The 13,590-nt window shown below is 41.6% G+C and overlaps 1 protein-coding gene across 3 annotated transcripts in view; it reads left to right on the top strand.

Annotated features, from left to right (window-relative positions):
• The window catches only part of Slc12a1 (solute carrier family 12 member 1), an 82,338-nt gene that overhangs the window by 35,320 nt on the left and 33,428 nt on the right, over positions 1–13,590 (top strand). For all 3 annotated transcript variants that reach the window (XM_057780467.1, XM_057780469.1, XM_057780470.1), the window contains exons 11-16: positions 183–290; positions 597–720; positions 2,206–2,307; positions 4,372–4,527; positions 7,544–7,643; positions 8,421–8,532. In XM_057780467.1, coding sequence (XP_057636450.1) covers positions 183–290; positions 597–720; positions 2,206–2,307; positions 4,372–4,527; positions 7,544–7,643; positions 8,421–8,532 — 702 coding nt within the window. The remainder of the gene's footprint in view (positions 1–182; positions 291–596; positions 721–2,205; positions 2,308–4,371; positions 4,528–7,543; positions 7,644–8,420; positions 8,533–13,590) is intronic.

The raw sequence follows: 13,590 nt of genomic DNA, 5'->3' as shown, positions 1-13,590 counted from the left end.
AAAAGAAGAGGTCATTCCACCTTGGAAAGAGAAGTATTACAAATCCAAGGGCAGGGGAGCATTGGTTTATAAGGGTGAGACTCACAGGAAGTGGAGAAGGAAGAAACTGTCCTGGAGAACAATTAACTTGCAAACTGTCTGTTGGGTGAACTGCCTTATCTGAAGCCCTCTCTCTTCTCAAGGTCATGAGCATGGTGTCAGGGTTTGGTCCCCTCATCACCGCGGGGATCTTTTCCGCAACACTCTCCTCGGCCCTGGCCTCCCTCGTCAGTGCGCCCAAAGTCTTCCAGGTAAATACAGCCATGGGGGGCGTGCTGTCTCCACTGAATGCGAAACTAGCTGGAATAGCGGTTCCCGCCAGCCATCACTTTCCATCATTTTCTGCAACCGTTAATGTTTGCATCTGGCTCAAGTGCTGTGTCTGCCACATAGTCGAGATCGATTCCAATAATATAAAGAATGATGGGCCGCAGTGTTAACTTGCGCCTCGCATTGCGCCTCGCTTAATCTTTCCCAAATCTTCTTTTCTGAATCACCTAGAGAAAATGACTGTGCATAGACAGAAATGACAAATGTCTTCTCTTTTTTCCCATTAGGCCCTGTGCAAGGACAACATCTTCAAAGGACTGCAGTTCTTCGCAAAGGGCTATGGGAAAAACAACGAGCCCCTGAGAGGATACCTCCTCACTTTTGTGATCGCCATGGCATTCATTCTCATCGGTGTGTAGTTTTCGTGTGCTATAGAAAGCCAAAAAAAGTCTTCTTATGACTCAGGCTTTTGCTGTTGGCTTGAGAAATTAGCTGGTTTGTATAATACGCTGTTTGTCTGAGAAGGAAATGAGAAATCCTTACGTGAAGAGGGTATTTGAGGAGGGCGCGCTGGTGTGGGGGTGGGGGGGCACGGACTCTAGGGCTTCAGTCTGTTCTGTAAATGCTAGGAGCCCTTCCTCCAATTCAACACGTCCTAACCGTGAGACCCCGTCCCCTCCCCTCCCTGCTCTATGCACTAGCCCAATAGCTCCAAGCTGGCCAGCTGAATCGTCCGCGCCAGTGTTTCTTCAAATTGTGGCTCCTTGACTATGCACTCAGAGTCACTAGGGTGTCTCTGAAAGCCCAGATTTTGCAGACCCAATCCCAGGGCTGCTGAGTTGGAATCACTGAGGATTTGAAATCTGTGTTTCACATGCCCCTCAAATCGTTCCTAGATGGAGTTGCTTTGAGGACACCTTACCTGGAGTATAATTTGAGTTTTTTTTCCCAGGCCAACTAGAAGTAACCACATGGTCTTGAGAAGGCTTCTTTGACAGTTTCATGACCCTTGTTCTCCCTTAAGGCTAAAGCTAAGAGTTTCTTGTGTGTGAAACCCTGGGAACAACTACAATTTTTATGTCCTTAGATGATGTCTATGAAGTTGAAGGGGGCTACATATAATTCCTATTAAATTTGTTAGATTTTTAAGAAATTAAATTTAAAAAATAGTTTATATAGAGAGATAGTCCAGTAATGTAATGTTTAATACTTCAAATTATTGCCCTCTGCTGCATTTAAATGTCTTATTACATGTGTGTATGTACATGTTTGTGTATGTATGCACATGTGCACACTCCTGAGCTTGAAAGTAGGTCAGGAGACAACCTGTGGGAGCTGGGTCTCTCCTTCCATGTAGGTCCCTGGGACCTAACTCAAGGGGTCAGAATTGGCAGCATACCCTTTCCATCTTACCAGAGCCCTTCTGGATTTAAATGATCACATAACCAACTTTTTAAAAATGTATACATTAAATTACCTCCTTTAAAATTGATCTAACATATTGTACATATTAAATTATCTCCTTTAAAACCACATGAATTTCCATCCTCAGAGCCTCTTGACTGTTTATATAGCAAGTTTGGGCACACCAATGAGGTTATTATGGGCTTAGTCCTGGTATAGACAGAGATCTGGGTTGTCTATTTTCCGATTTGCAGGTTGTCTTGAGTCTCACCCCATGGGAACCTTGACTGAACGTATGTACATAGCCTCAAAGAAAAATCACTAACTCCTTAAACTTTGACAGATTTTAGCTGTTTCTGATCTCCAGAAAAGGTTGAGTTCCCAGGCCTTAAGAGCTGTCCACCCCTCCCACACACACTCACACACACACACACACACTCTCTCTCACTGCTCAGAGGTAGAGGTACACACACTGTTCTGCTTCTCTTGCAGCGGAGCTGAACGTCATCGCCCCCATCATCTCCAACTTCTTCCTGGCCTCGTACGCACTTATTAATTTCTCCTGTTTCCATGCCTCATACGCCAAATCTCCAGGTAAGCCGATATGAAAACCATAAGCCTAAGCAAACAGTTAGTTTGTCTCAATAAAATGAAATAAGTCTGAAAAGTGTTCAATCTGTGTTTTATGTTTCCTTATATCTTAGTAGGCAGCATAATCCACTTTATTTTGGTGAGTTGGGGGATGACTTCCGAAATAGAAAAAGAATCATATGAGCAATGGCCTTTTTGACCAACCGTAAAGTCAATTTTCTCCTGTGGCAATAAATTATTCATTGCAAGAGAAACCACATTTATTTCAGCAGTGGAAAAACACCACTATTTATTTCCAGGGTAAAAGTGACCACAGAAGTGGAATAAATGTATATATTTGAGACTTCCTCACTATCAATTTGTTTCCTGCCCATGGTGCAGAAGAGAAGGATGAACAGTTCCCGTAATTACCTGCTGAGTAGAGACAATGTAGATCTAGTGCCGTGCTCACCCCAGGGGCATCAGTGCACAACCGGGCTGTGCTCTTAAATGCTTTCGAATTCCACACCCGAGTCTTCCTCTTGCTCATCACCCTTCCTCTCTTCTCTGCTTCCACTGCCAATAAAATTCCTTCTGTTGCTTCCAGAAAGTCATCTGGTGGTCATATGACTCTCAGAACATTTATTATCATGAGGACTTCCAAGACACTAAATAAATACTCTTTTAGAGTTTGCCACCATCCTTAGTCTTATGGGCAGCAAGGTTTGCAAAGGAGGCCAGGGAGCCTCTATCCACTCAGGCTACTAGGTTACAGAAAGGGAAGCTGGGGAGCCCCTATCCACGCAGGGCTACTGGGTTACAGAAAGTAACTGAAGAGTTCGAGTTTTACTGTGGTTTGTTTCTTAGCATGAAACTGTAAATGCCATGTTTTGCTATTAAAAAAAAAACAGTTAAAATAATTATCAGAAGAGTAGAAAGGAATAATAGGAAAAAATAAAAGGGGGGAGAAAAATAGAAAAAAAACATATCCAAGAAGACGCAAGTAGATACATAACCCCCAAATATGACTCCCCAAATCCACCCCACCCTCTCCCCATCCACCTGACCTCCATTGGCCTCTCAAAATGAAGCAGAACTAAGAAAAAGTTGGGCTTTTCTAATGGTGTTCTTGGAGTGCTATTTCCATCTTGTGGTCATTGAGGAAATTGCTCCTCTAGAGAGCAATCAATCGTATTTCAGCAAGTTCAGATTTGAAGTTGTATTCATCCATTGACCAAATGCATTCTCCAGCTCAGATTTTCCCATCCTGACCAAAGTATCTTTCACTTCAGAAAACTAATGAAACATAGAAATCTGTGTGTATTATAACTGTGGCAGATACTTTATAAAATATAATGCTATGCCAGACGGTGGTGGCACACAACTTTAATCCCAGCACTCAGGAGACAGAGGCAGGCAGATCTCTGAGTTCAAGGCCAGCCTGGTCTACAAGAACTAGTTCCAGGACAGGTTCCAAAGCTACAGAGAAACTCTGTCTCGAAATACCAAACACTACATATATATATATATATATATAAATGTGTTGGGTTTAAGAAACATTTCTAATAGAAACATTTCTCTTCTGTGAGATTATTGCTCTTGAAGGATCAAACACTGTCCTCTTAGGATGTTAATAAGGCAGGCTGTCTCCATTGCTCTACAAATGGAGCAAAGGGACCGCTTTTGTAACTGGTTCTTGAGTAGACAGGAGATTCTTCCACCCTACCTATTGCAAAGACAATGTATTTTCTAACCTACCTTCTTTCTTCCCATTCCTGATGGTGATTTCAGATGCTTGCTGTCTGGTCATTTTGGAGGACAGTCAGGACTCGCAGAAAGCAGAGAGGGGTCTGGTTGATGCCCACCTACTTCCCAGATGTTTTCTATTTCTCAAATCTTACAATATTGTCTTTGGTATAAACAATATCTCTTTGTAGACCAAGGATCAAAGAACATAGAAAAACAGTTGATTTAGGAAATGAACCTAAAAACTACATTTTTTTTCTATGCTAGAGGAATATGTTATCTGCACCCTACAATAGAGAGTGGACAGCAGCAAAACTTTCCCTGTGCTATTTTTCCTTCCAGGATGGAGGCCGGCATATGGGATTTACAACATGTGGGTATCTCTTTTTGGAGCAATTTTGTGCTGTGCAGTCATGTTCGTCATCAACTGGTGGGCAGCTGTCATCACCTATGTCATCGAGTTATCCCTCTATATCTATGTGACTTATAAGAAGCCAGGTAAGAGAATAAAGGCCACCTAGGATGGCCTTCCATGGCCTTCTCTGTCCAACCACTGAATGTTTATCATGTAGCTTACACATGCTTACATGTAGTGTGTGCAAGGCAGTCCATCACAATGCTGCGTAATCTAAAGACAATAGTCATTAGCAGCATGGAGCACTATACAAGTCATGTATATATGTATGCTCATTTAATCTACACAGTGATGCTGCACACCTGATGGTCTGAGGCTCACTTTACAGTTTTGGAGAAATTCCAAAGGGTCGATCACTTGCCAAAATAAAAGTCAGAATGTGATAGAGCTGACATTTAGATCACAGGCATGTGACTCCAAACCTCACAAGCCTTTCCTTCCATCTCCTTCTTCTAATGTCCTAATGAGATAGGGCCCCTGTCCTGAAGGAGTTCTGACTCACAGCCAAGAGTGAGTATCACAAGAGCAGTGTAACTGATTGCTGGGAAAATGAGGAGGCGCAAGCAACCTTGGTGTTGTTCAAAATTCTTTCTTGGTTCACAGTTTGTACTCACAGAGCCAAATACTCTACATGAATTTAATAAATATTTGTTGATATGAATGGATTAAGTTCTAAAACAATATCAAGCCACTTGGAGGTGGGTTATGCCAGATCCAGAGAATGAGCCTCCAGGGAGAAGAACGGGGTGAATTGTGGATACACACAATATTAGTGATGGGTACAATTTACAGCTGGGAAAGTTCCACCCCCTTTAAATGTACAGCCATAAGTTTTGACAAACTTATAAGCCCTTGTCACCATCACAATAAAGGTGTAGGATTTCCCCAAGAGTCCCCTTAGACACCTAAGTGTTCAGGCTCTTTCTCCAGAACTTAGCTCCTAGCAATCACTTTTCTAACTTCTGAACCTATGACTTGGTCTTTTCCAGAATACCATATAAATAGAATCATGGTATATAGTCTTTATAAATGTCTTTGGGTTAGCATGAACTTTTAGATTTGTCCATACTGAAGCATGTATAAGCAATTTATCCTTTGATATTGATGAGTGGTGTTCTATAGATGAACATGCCACAAGTCTCCGCTGCCGATTGACAGGTCATAGACATATGGATCATTTTCAATATATATATACAATTTTATATATTAATATCATTGTGTTGTTTATATATGTAATAGATACATATAATTTAAGTGGATCGGTGTTTTTTTTTTTTTTTTTTTTTTTTTTGGTTTTTCGAGACAGGGTTTCTCTGTAGCTACGGGAGCCTGTCCTGGAACTAGCTCTTGTAGACCAGGCTGGCCTCGAACTCACAAAGATCCGCCTGTCTCTGCCTCCCGAGTGCTGGGATTAAAGGCGTGCGCCACCACCGCCCGGCTGGATCGGTGTTTTTATCTTTGTTGAGTAAAAGCTTAGGAGGAAGACTGCTTATACATAGTGTACGTAACTTCACTGCCAGATTGCCTGCCACAATAGTCTTAGTTTCCATTCCAAACAGCAGTTTAAAAAGGTGTCCTGGTCACTCCACACCCTTGTCAGCAGGTAGCATTGTCAGCTGGTTTTTAAAGTCCCCATGATAGAGGCGTAGTCCTAGCCACTGTCACTTAGTTTGCATTTTTCTAGTGACTAATGACACTGAAAATCGTACATGCCATTTATACATCTTATTAAGCAGCTATTTAAGTCCTTTGTCTTCTTTTTTTACTGCTTTCTAACTTAATTGTGAGGCTTCCTTGTGTAGTCTGGCTCCTCTTGCAGTATGTGCTTTCTAACTCTTTTCTCCAGGCGCACGGCTTCTCGTTTCATTTACCTGATAGTTCATTTTTATCAAAGCACGTTCTTATTCTTTTTTTTATTTTTTTAACGTTCTTATTTTTTAATCAAGACTAATTGATCTTTCTTTTTATATTTTATCTTTTGTAATGTGTGTGTGTGTGTGTGTGTGTGTGTGAGAGAGAGAGAGAGAGAGAGAGAGAGAGAGAGAGAGAGAGAGAGAGAGAGAGAGAAAGACCTGAGACATCTTCCCTCAACCTAAGGCTACAGGCATTTAGAACTTTTGCTACTTTGATAATTGATTACAGTCCTTTATCTACTGCAGTTAATTTTGGTATATGGTATGGTTTGCAGTTGCTTCTGTTACATATGAATATCAAATTGACTAGTAGAGGGTTTTGCCTTAAAAGGGTGAGTACTGGGTGGCAATTTAGCTCAGCAGGTGAAATGTTTGCCGTGTAAGCCTGAACACCTGAATGCAATCTTTCAAGCCTATAGAGGAAGGAGAAAACCCCACTCTCAAAACTCGCCCTCTGACCACCAACACATTTGCTGTGCCATGAGAGCACACACACACACACACACAGTCAACACTTCATATTACTCTGCTCGATCCTCAGATAAAATATTCACTGTGCCCACGCTCCACAACAAGCCTCAGGAGACCTGCCATCCGGGAAGATCTGTCAGTTTATCCCTGAGACTCCCATCATGAAACTTACCAAGTCCATTTAATATTTAAACTCACTGCTTTTGAAGCAGGGAGAGCGTTGAGCTCCCTCTTTGAAAGGTTAGTTTCTGGCAAGACAGACTGAGACACTCGCTAAAGAGCTAAAACTCTCCTCAAGACCCCCACAAGCAAAACTTCCCAAGCTGATGAGCTCTGCCGCTCAGAAGAGAAAGATGACTGTGCACTAACCCTGCACACAGAAATCCCTCTTTTGTTTCCTATGAAGAATTTGTGAAGGCCTTGGGCTTTCCGCCTGTGTGGGCATCACCACGCAGTCTTTCTTACTGAACAGGCTTTCTGGGGCTGCAGGTTCACACTGTGACCCTGGCTGGAAGGGAGGCTCATTCCTAATGATTCACGTGGTGCTCACGGGAGGGTACACGACTCTTTGTTGCATTTTCTCTAACTTGGGTTTTCATCACTGCTTGCATAGGCAAGAAAACTTGCAGGAGAGAATGGTTTACTAAAAAGTATTCAAGGCATGCAGAGAAAAGGTCAATTTTGGGGAGGTACCAATTTCCTTCTTTGTCCACAGATGTGAACTGGGGCTCCTCCACCCAGGCGCTTTCCTATGTGAGTGCCTTAGACAATGCTCTGGAATTAACCACAGTGGAAGACCATGTGAAAAATTTCAGGTAAAGTTGGTTTTGGGGGGTCCCCTGGTGTTCCACATTCCAAGTGTCTTTCATTTAGAGGAAGCCAAATACATCAGTGTAGCTGCAAGTAGCTTTGTGGGCTCATTTCAGACATGAATAGCAAAGCTACCTAATTTCACAGTGGCAGAAGGCCTGCGTTCTTGGATAGAATTCACGCTGTTACCAAGAGCAGAAATGAGCATGTTTTTCCTTCCGTTTTGAGCTCTGCCCACCTAGAGCCATAGCTCCTCACCCTGCTGTTCTGTGCCTGGAGTCACAAAGACTTAAAGGACTTGATGTCAGATCCCCATGAGTGGTAATCCCTGGTCTTATCTGCATTCAGTCTGGGACTGTGTGGTTTAATGAATTCCCTAAGGAGAAGCAGTGATTGTAGATCTTCACTAGTTATATATAATGGTGCCTCACAACATAAGCCAACAAGGGAGGTCAGTGAAAATACTGATGGGAGATGGACAGGCTGTCTGGAGACCTGGGGTGATGTAGTGCCCAAAACAGGACGACAAGGGGAGCCTGGGACTACCCTTTCCCTACTTCATACTTCTGCTGTGATTAGTTAAACAAAACTTCCTAAGATGACAAGATGCAGTCAGGATAATTCAAGGACTCTGGTGGGAAATCCAAGAAATTATTAAGGAAATGGATGTTCTATTTTTCCACGTTTCTGATTTTTTCTTCTCTTTACCTTATTTCCTTTATGGGGTTCTGGGCTCACATGCTTCTTGCACTGGCCAATTCTCATGTCTTCTTTCCTTTCAGACCCCAGTGCATTGTCTTAACAGGGGGACCCATGGCAAGACCCGCTCTCTTGGATATAACCCATGCTTTTACGAAGAATAGCGGCCTCTGCATCTGCTGTGAAGTCTTTGTGGTAAGGGTTGCTTCATTCAAGGGGAGTGCTCACCCAAGGGGAGTATCCACCCAAGGAGAGCGCTTACCCAAGGGGAATGCTCACCCAAGGGGAGTATCCACCCAAGGAGAGTGCTTACCCAAGGGGAATGCTCACCCAAGGGGAAGTGCTCACCCAAGGGAAGTGCTCACCTTGAGATATTTTAGGTACCACAGCCAATACCTACAGTAATAGGAAAGTGACAGGATAGCTTGAACAAGAGTTCTCTTTGACTCAGAACTAGCAGAAAAAGTAATCGTGAATTTAAATAGATAGATGAAATATATTTCTGATTTCTCAGAAGACCACTTAAAAGTGATAAATATTTTTAAGTTACGGCCTTTGACTCGAGAACACAACTGGCTCAGAAATAAAATGGAGATATCTGGGTTGATAACTGTCTAAATTAAAACAGTAGGAAAGATCATACCAGAACACTCATGAGTCTATGGAAGCCAATGAGAAGAAACCAGACATAATGGATTTTAGATTAAATATTTAGATAATTGTGATGACACTGCAGATACCTGGGGAATTAAGCTAAGCATTCCACACCTTTGACAGAGTTGAGCAAACTTCCTGTTGTTTGAGACTGTGCGGGGGACTAACAAGGGACTAGAGATTTTTCTAGAAGGTTTTCAAAGTAGATGCTAAAAAGTCAACAATTATTATTTATTAATTCTCCAAAGGGAATGAAAGCATTGAAATTAAAATTAAAATATATCTAAATCCTCCATACTAACCTGCCTTCATGTATATTCTCATTTTTTCTCCTTCTCTGTCTGTATGCTCTCTCTGTATCTCTCTCAATTTAAATGTTTATCAACACGTGTTTACATGACTAAATACTTACATAGTCTTCCAAGCATCTTCCCAGTTTCTTATTTGATCTGCAAGCACATAAGACACAGAAAACAAAGAAATTCTCGTTTTTATTTTACTAACTGGAAAAAAAAGAAGCAGAAAAAATTAAATCATGTACTGGGCCATCCTAACAAGAAAATGGCAATTGGGATGTCATGGCGGCCTCCCAGGGCACCTCTTGTTAGGCCATGAGGAAGAAAGCCTGGACAGCCTGAGGGAACTGTCACAAGGACCACTCTTTACATTTCCAGTCTTGCTAAGGGATGCGTGTGATGGCAGTCAACGACGCAGTGAACTGATTTACCATATTGCATCTTAAGAAACACTCAAACATCTTTTAAAACTTAGCAATATCCTAAATGCTCTGAAAGTTGGCCACGTTCTCTTTTCTTTCTGTGCTTAGATGACAGTAACTCAAGCAATATTACTAAATACAATTATCCAGTGGGGTGGAGAGAGCTACTGAGTCGGGAAGATTGACAGGTTAAGTTATGGCCAACTGTGACTCCAGAGAATTTGTTAAAAACTTATCAAGAGCCTTTCTCTCTTATTATCAACTTTAGTGCCCTGGATTAGTGGATTTCATTTTGGCCAATATAATATAGGAAGCGGTTTTGATGGAATAAGCAGTTTGGGGTGTTTTTCTGCTCTAGCAATTTAGAGAAAATTTGGTTTAGCAAGCAAGAAAATATCTTCAGGACCGGAGAAATGAACAAGAAATATAAACAGTCATATATTGGCAAGGGAGAAAAGGTCTTCCATGGAGACAAGAAACCCCGCTTTTAACTAACCCTTTGATTCCTTAGCTGCAAAAAGGACTACAGTCCTAGAAAACCTTTTCATGTGAAGTAAATGTGTGATCTGGTAGGTTCATACATATATTGGATAACACTTCACATAACTGTGCTGATGTCTCCGTGAAAGCCCCGTGAGTCCGACTCCCCAATGCCGAAATTCTCTTGGGAACAGAAAACAGTTACTGCATCGATTAAAGACTTCCCGGTTAGTTACTTCCTGTGAACTCCTGAGGCTACGGATGCTGTCGGAATGTTTAGATTCAAGGCTCAGCTGTCAATCATCTTTCCAAGGAGACAGATGGAAAGGGATGCAGGGGAGGCAGCGTACCACTGGAAATGTCTTTCCCCAAAGAATACTGATGATGGTTAAGCCAGCCTTATGGAAATGTTAAGTAGTGATGATGGGAAGGGGGCTACAATTTTGCTTTCAACTCCAGGAAGCAAGTTCCCCAGGGTCTTTGAAACTGACAATCAAATTCGGAACCACTATTTAGCTACTTATTAGCTTTGATTCATTTATACACATAGCTTAGTCCCTCTGAATAAAAGAATCATCTGTTTTAGGGTCATCGTGAGAATTATATGTGACTTCATGCACTATTTCGTGTCTGTCAAACAGTAAATACTGAATTAACTTTGTTATTTTTGGTAATGTTATGATGTTATTATTGAGAAAGTATGATAGTTGCTATTTTCATTCCTGAAATATGTAGTCTTCAACCAAAACCCAGATACCCTCAGGTCCAGGCAGTGGATTTGCTAGACCCCTATGCACCTAACTCATGTTCAGCCATGAAGAGCTATCCCTTCACTCTCTCCCTTCTCTTGTCTTTTTCTTGTTCAGCGTCAAAATTTCAGATGAGGGATGCTAAACTCTTTGTGTCAGTGGGCCTCTATAAAGATGCTAATAAAATAATGACATCACAAATAGAGGAAGAATGAAATGACCTAAGAATGTGCAGTAGGGTATATAACGTGGTTCATGGGACAAATCAGAAAAGGAGAGAAATTAGCCTCTGGTAGTTCCAACCAGAGAAGCAATGAAAGCAAAATCATGAGACTCTCAACATATGGAAGCATAGTTGATATAAATATACACATTTTTCAAATTGGAGAATTAATTCGTGTGCTCATATTTGGGAATGCTGACGGAAGTTAATCTCAATAATATATTAATTTGGTGATAAAATCCATTTTTGTGATCATGGCATATTTGACTATTGGTTAATTATGCTCCAGAATGTCCCCCTTCTGTTGGTGGCTTTAGCCTTCTTACGTGCCTTACAGTCTAACTCATATTAATGAGTGCTCTACAAGAACATCGTAATCCCTTTTAGCAAAAAGAGATTCTGTATGAAATATTTCTATGACTTTTCAGTATGGCAAATTCAGTTATTAAAATAAATCTGTCACCATTAATGTTTAATCCAGATTTTTGTAATACTAACAGACATACGTTAGATATATTTCTTTAAGTAAGTGCCATTTTCCCCAGGAGTTAACAGTCATTGCAGGGTAGCTTAGAACTCTGATGGGCTAACATCTTTCTCAGTTGTTGGTTGTTCTTCCGTCTGATGGTTGTCATCAACATTAAGCGACCTTCAGTACAATATTCTTTCTTCCTCTTGTCATGGGTGAAGCCTAGAATGCCCACGGGAGGGCTAGGAGTTTAAAAGGCACTGACTTCTGGAGCCCTGAGTGAAACTTCCCCCATACTCTCTATCATACCTTTCTTAGGTCCAGGTGGTCAGGCTCAATAACCATCCTCCTGATGGCTCCACCTTTTCTATCTTCATTGAAGGCTCTTGCTTTTTGACTAACATAAGTGAATCAATTTTGGGGGGAATATTGGTAACTTCTAGAACATATGCTGGCAAGCGACTAACTACATAAAGAACAATTGATCCAATTTAAACAAAATACCAAAATGGAAGTGGCCCCGAAGCTCAATTAGTGCTGTATGATAGAAATATAATACGTACTGTATGTATAATTTAAAATCCTCTAGTTGTCAAGTAAAAAGACAAAAGATAGATCAAATTATTTTTAATAATTTCTTTTGTTTAACTCAAATATGTCCAAAACGTTATTTCAACATGCAATCAGTACAAATGCTAATGAGGTTTATGTTACATATATTTGTGTACCAGGACCTCTAGGATATCTCTTATGCTCAGGGGCAACATGTGGACGAGAGCTGTTATCTTGGGCAGTGGTCACCCAGAAATTGCCTTATTTGTATAAATACATTTTCCCTCAAGAAAGGACACCATTTGTGCCAGCGAGTCAGTCCAGAAACCACATTTAGACCCAGCACCCTGACTCCCAGCTCAGTGACATTCCAAAGGTGTGGCAGAGCAGACACAATACAGAATTAGGCCTGGGATGTCAGTGAAATTATGAACATCCACTTGCAATGGCAGAAGTCGGCTGTAGGTAGGCACCTGGCGCTTTCCAAGCTTAGCACGAGATGTCTTGCTTACTGTTACTACTCAGACAGCCATGCAGGGAAAGGGCGTTTATTCCCACATCCAGAATAAGATTTCAAAGCTCAGAGATAAGCCATGACTTCCAAAGTAGCCAAGCGCTGGGCTAGAAACGGTCTGTCTGACGCCAAATCTTGAACCTTATTTTCTTGTATCCTGAAGTCCTTTTTTTCCTGTCAAAGACCCGAGTCTGCCATTCTAAGTGCAGCCTGGGGAACCAGTAACGTCTGAAGCACCTGGAAATTTATCAGAAATACGGATGCTTATGCCCTACTCCACACCCTCTAGGGGCAGTTCACCACATGGGATCAAGATGTCAAAGGACTTGAAATCAAAGACATCCAAACAAAATACAAATCCCTCTTTACACTGGAGAAAGTAGGTGGCTCACGTCTGTCTGGCCAGACACATGGGTGACAAACAGAAATACCTCTGGGACTGCATTAAGTCATGAGAAGAAGGGGAGGAACCTGGACCTTTAAGGAAGAGGACTTGTTAGTTGAACATTGGTTTCCAGAATTAAACCTTGAGCTTACTAGATGCTTTACCACCCCCATGCCTGTCTTTGTTTCCCTTAGCCTGTCTCACTTCTCTCATGTCATAGACACATGGCCTTTCATCCCCACCAAATTTAATGAACAAGGAGGAAGCATTAACTTGCCCAATTATAAGTGTATTGATGCAGAGAGAAAATAGAATGAAGGAATTCTTACCACACCTACAGGCAGTGCTTAGGCACCAACAGAACTGACAGGATGTGCATTTGTGGCAAAACTTGCAGTTCGTCATACACTGGCTCCCAAGAGCTCTGTCCATTTCTGGAAATCGGGATCTAACTGAGATTTCTCTGAGGTTCATAAACGTGGCTCTCACTGTAGAATCACAGATTGATT

The sequence above is a fragment of the Chionomys nivalis genome, chromosome 9, assembly GCF_950005125.1.
Source record: "Chionomys nivalis chromosome 9, mChiNiv1.1, whole genome shotgun sequence".
NCBI classification, from domain to species: domain Eukaryota; kingdom Metazoa; phylum Chordata; class Mammalia; order Rodentia; family Cricetidae; genus Chionomys; species Chionomys nivalis.
The sequence above is the reverse complement of the archived record's forward strand: the minus strand, read 5'-3'. Positions and strand labels throughout refer to the sequence as shown.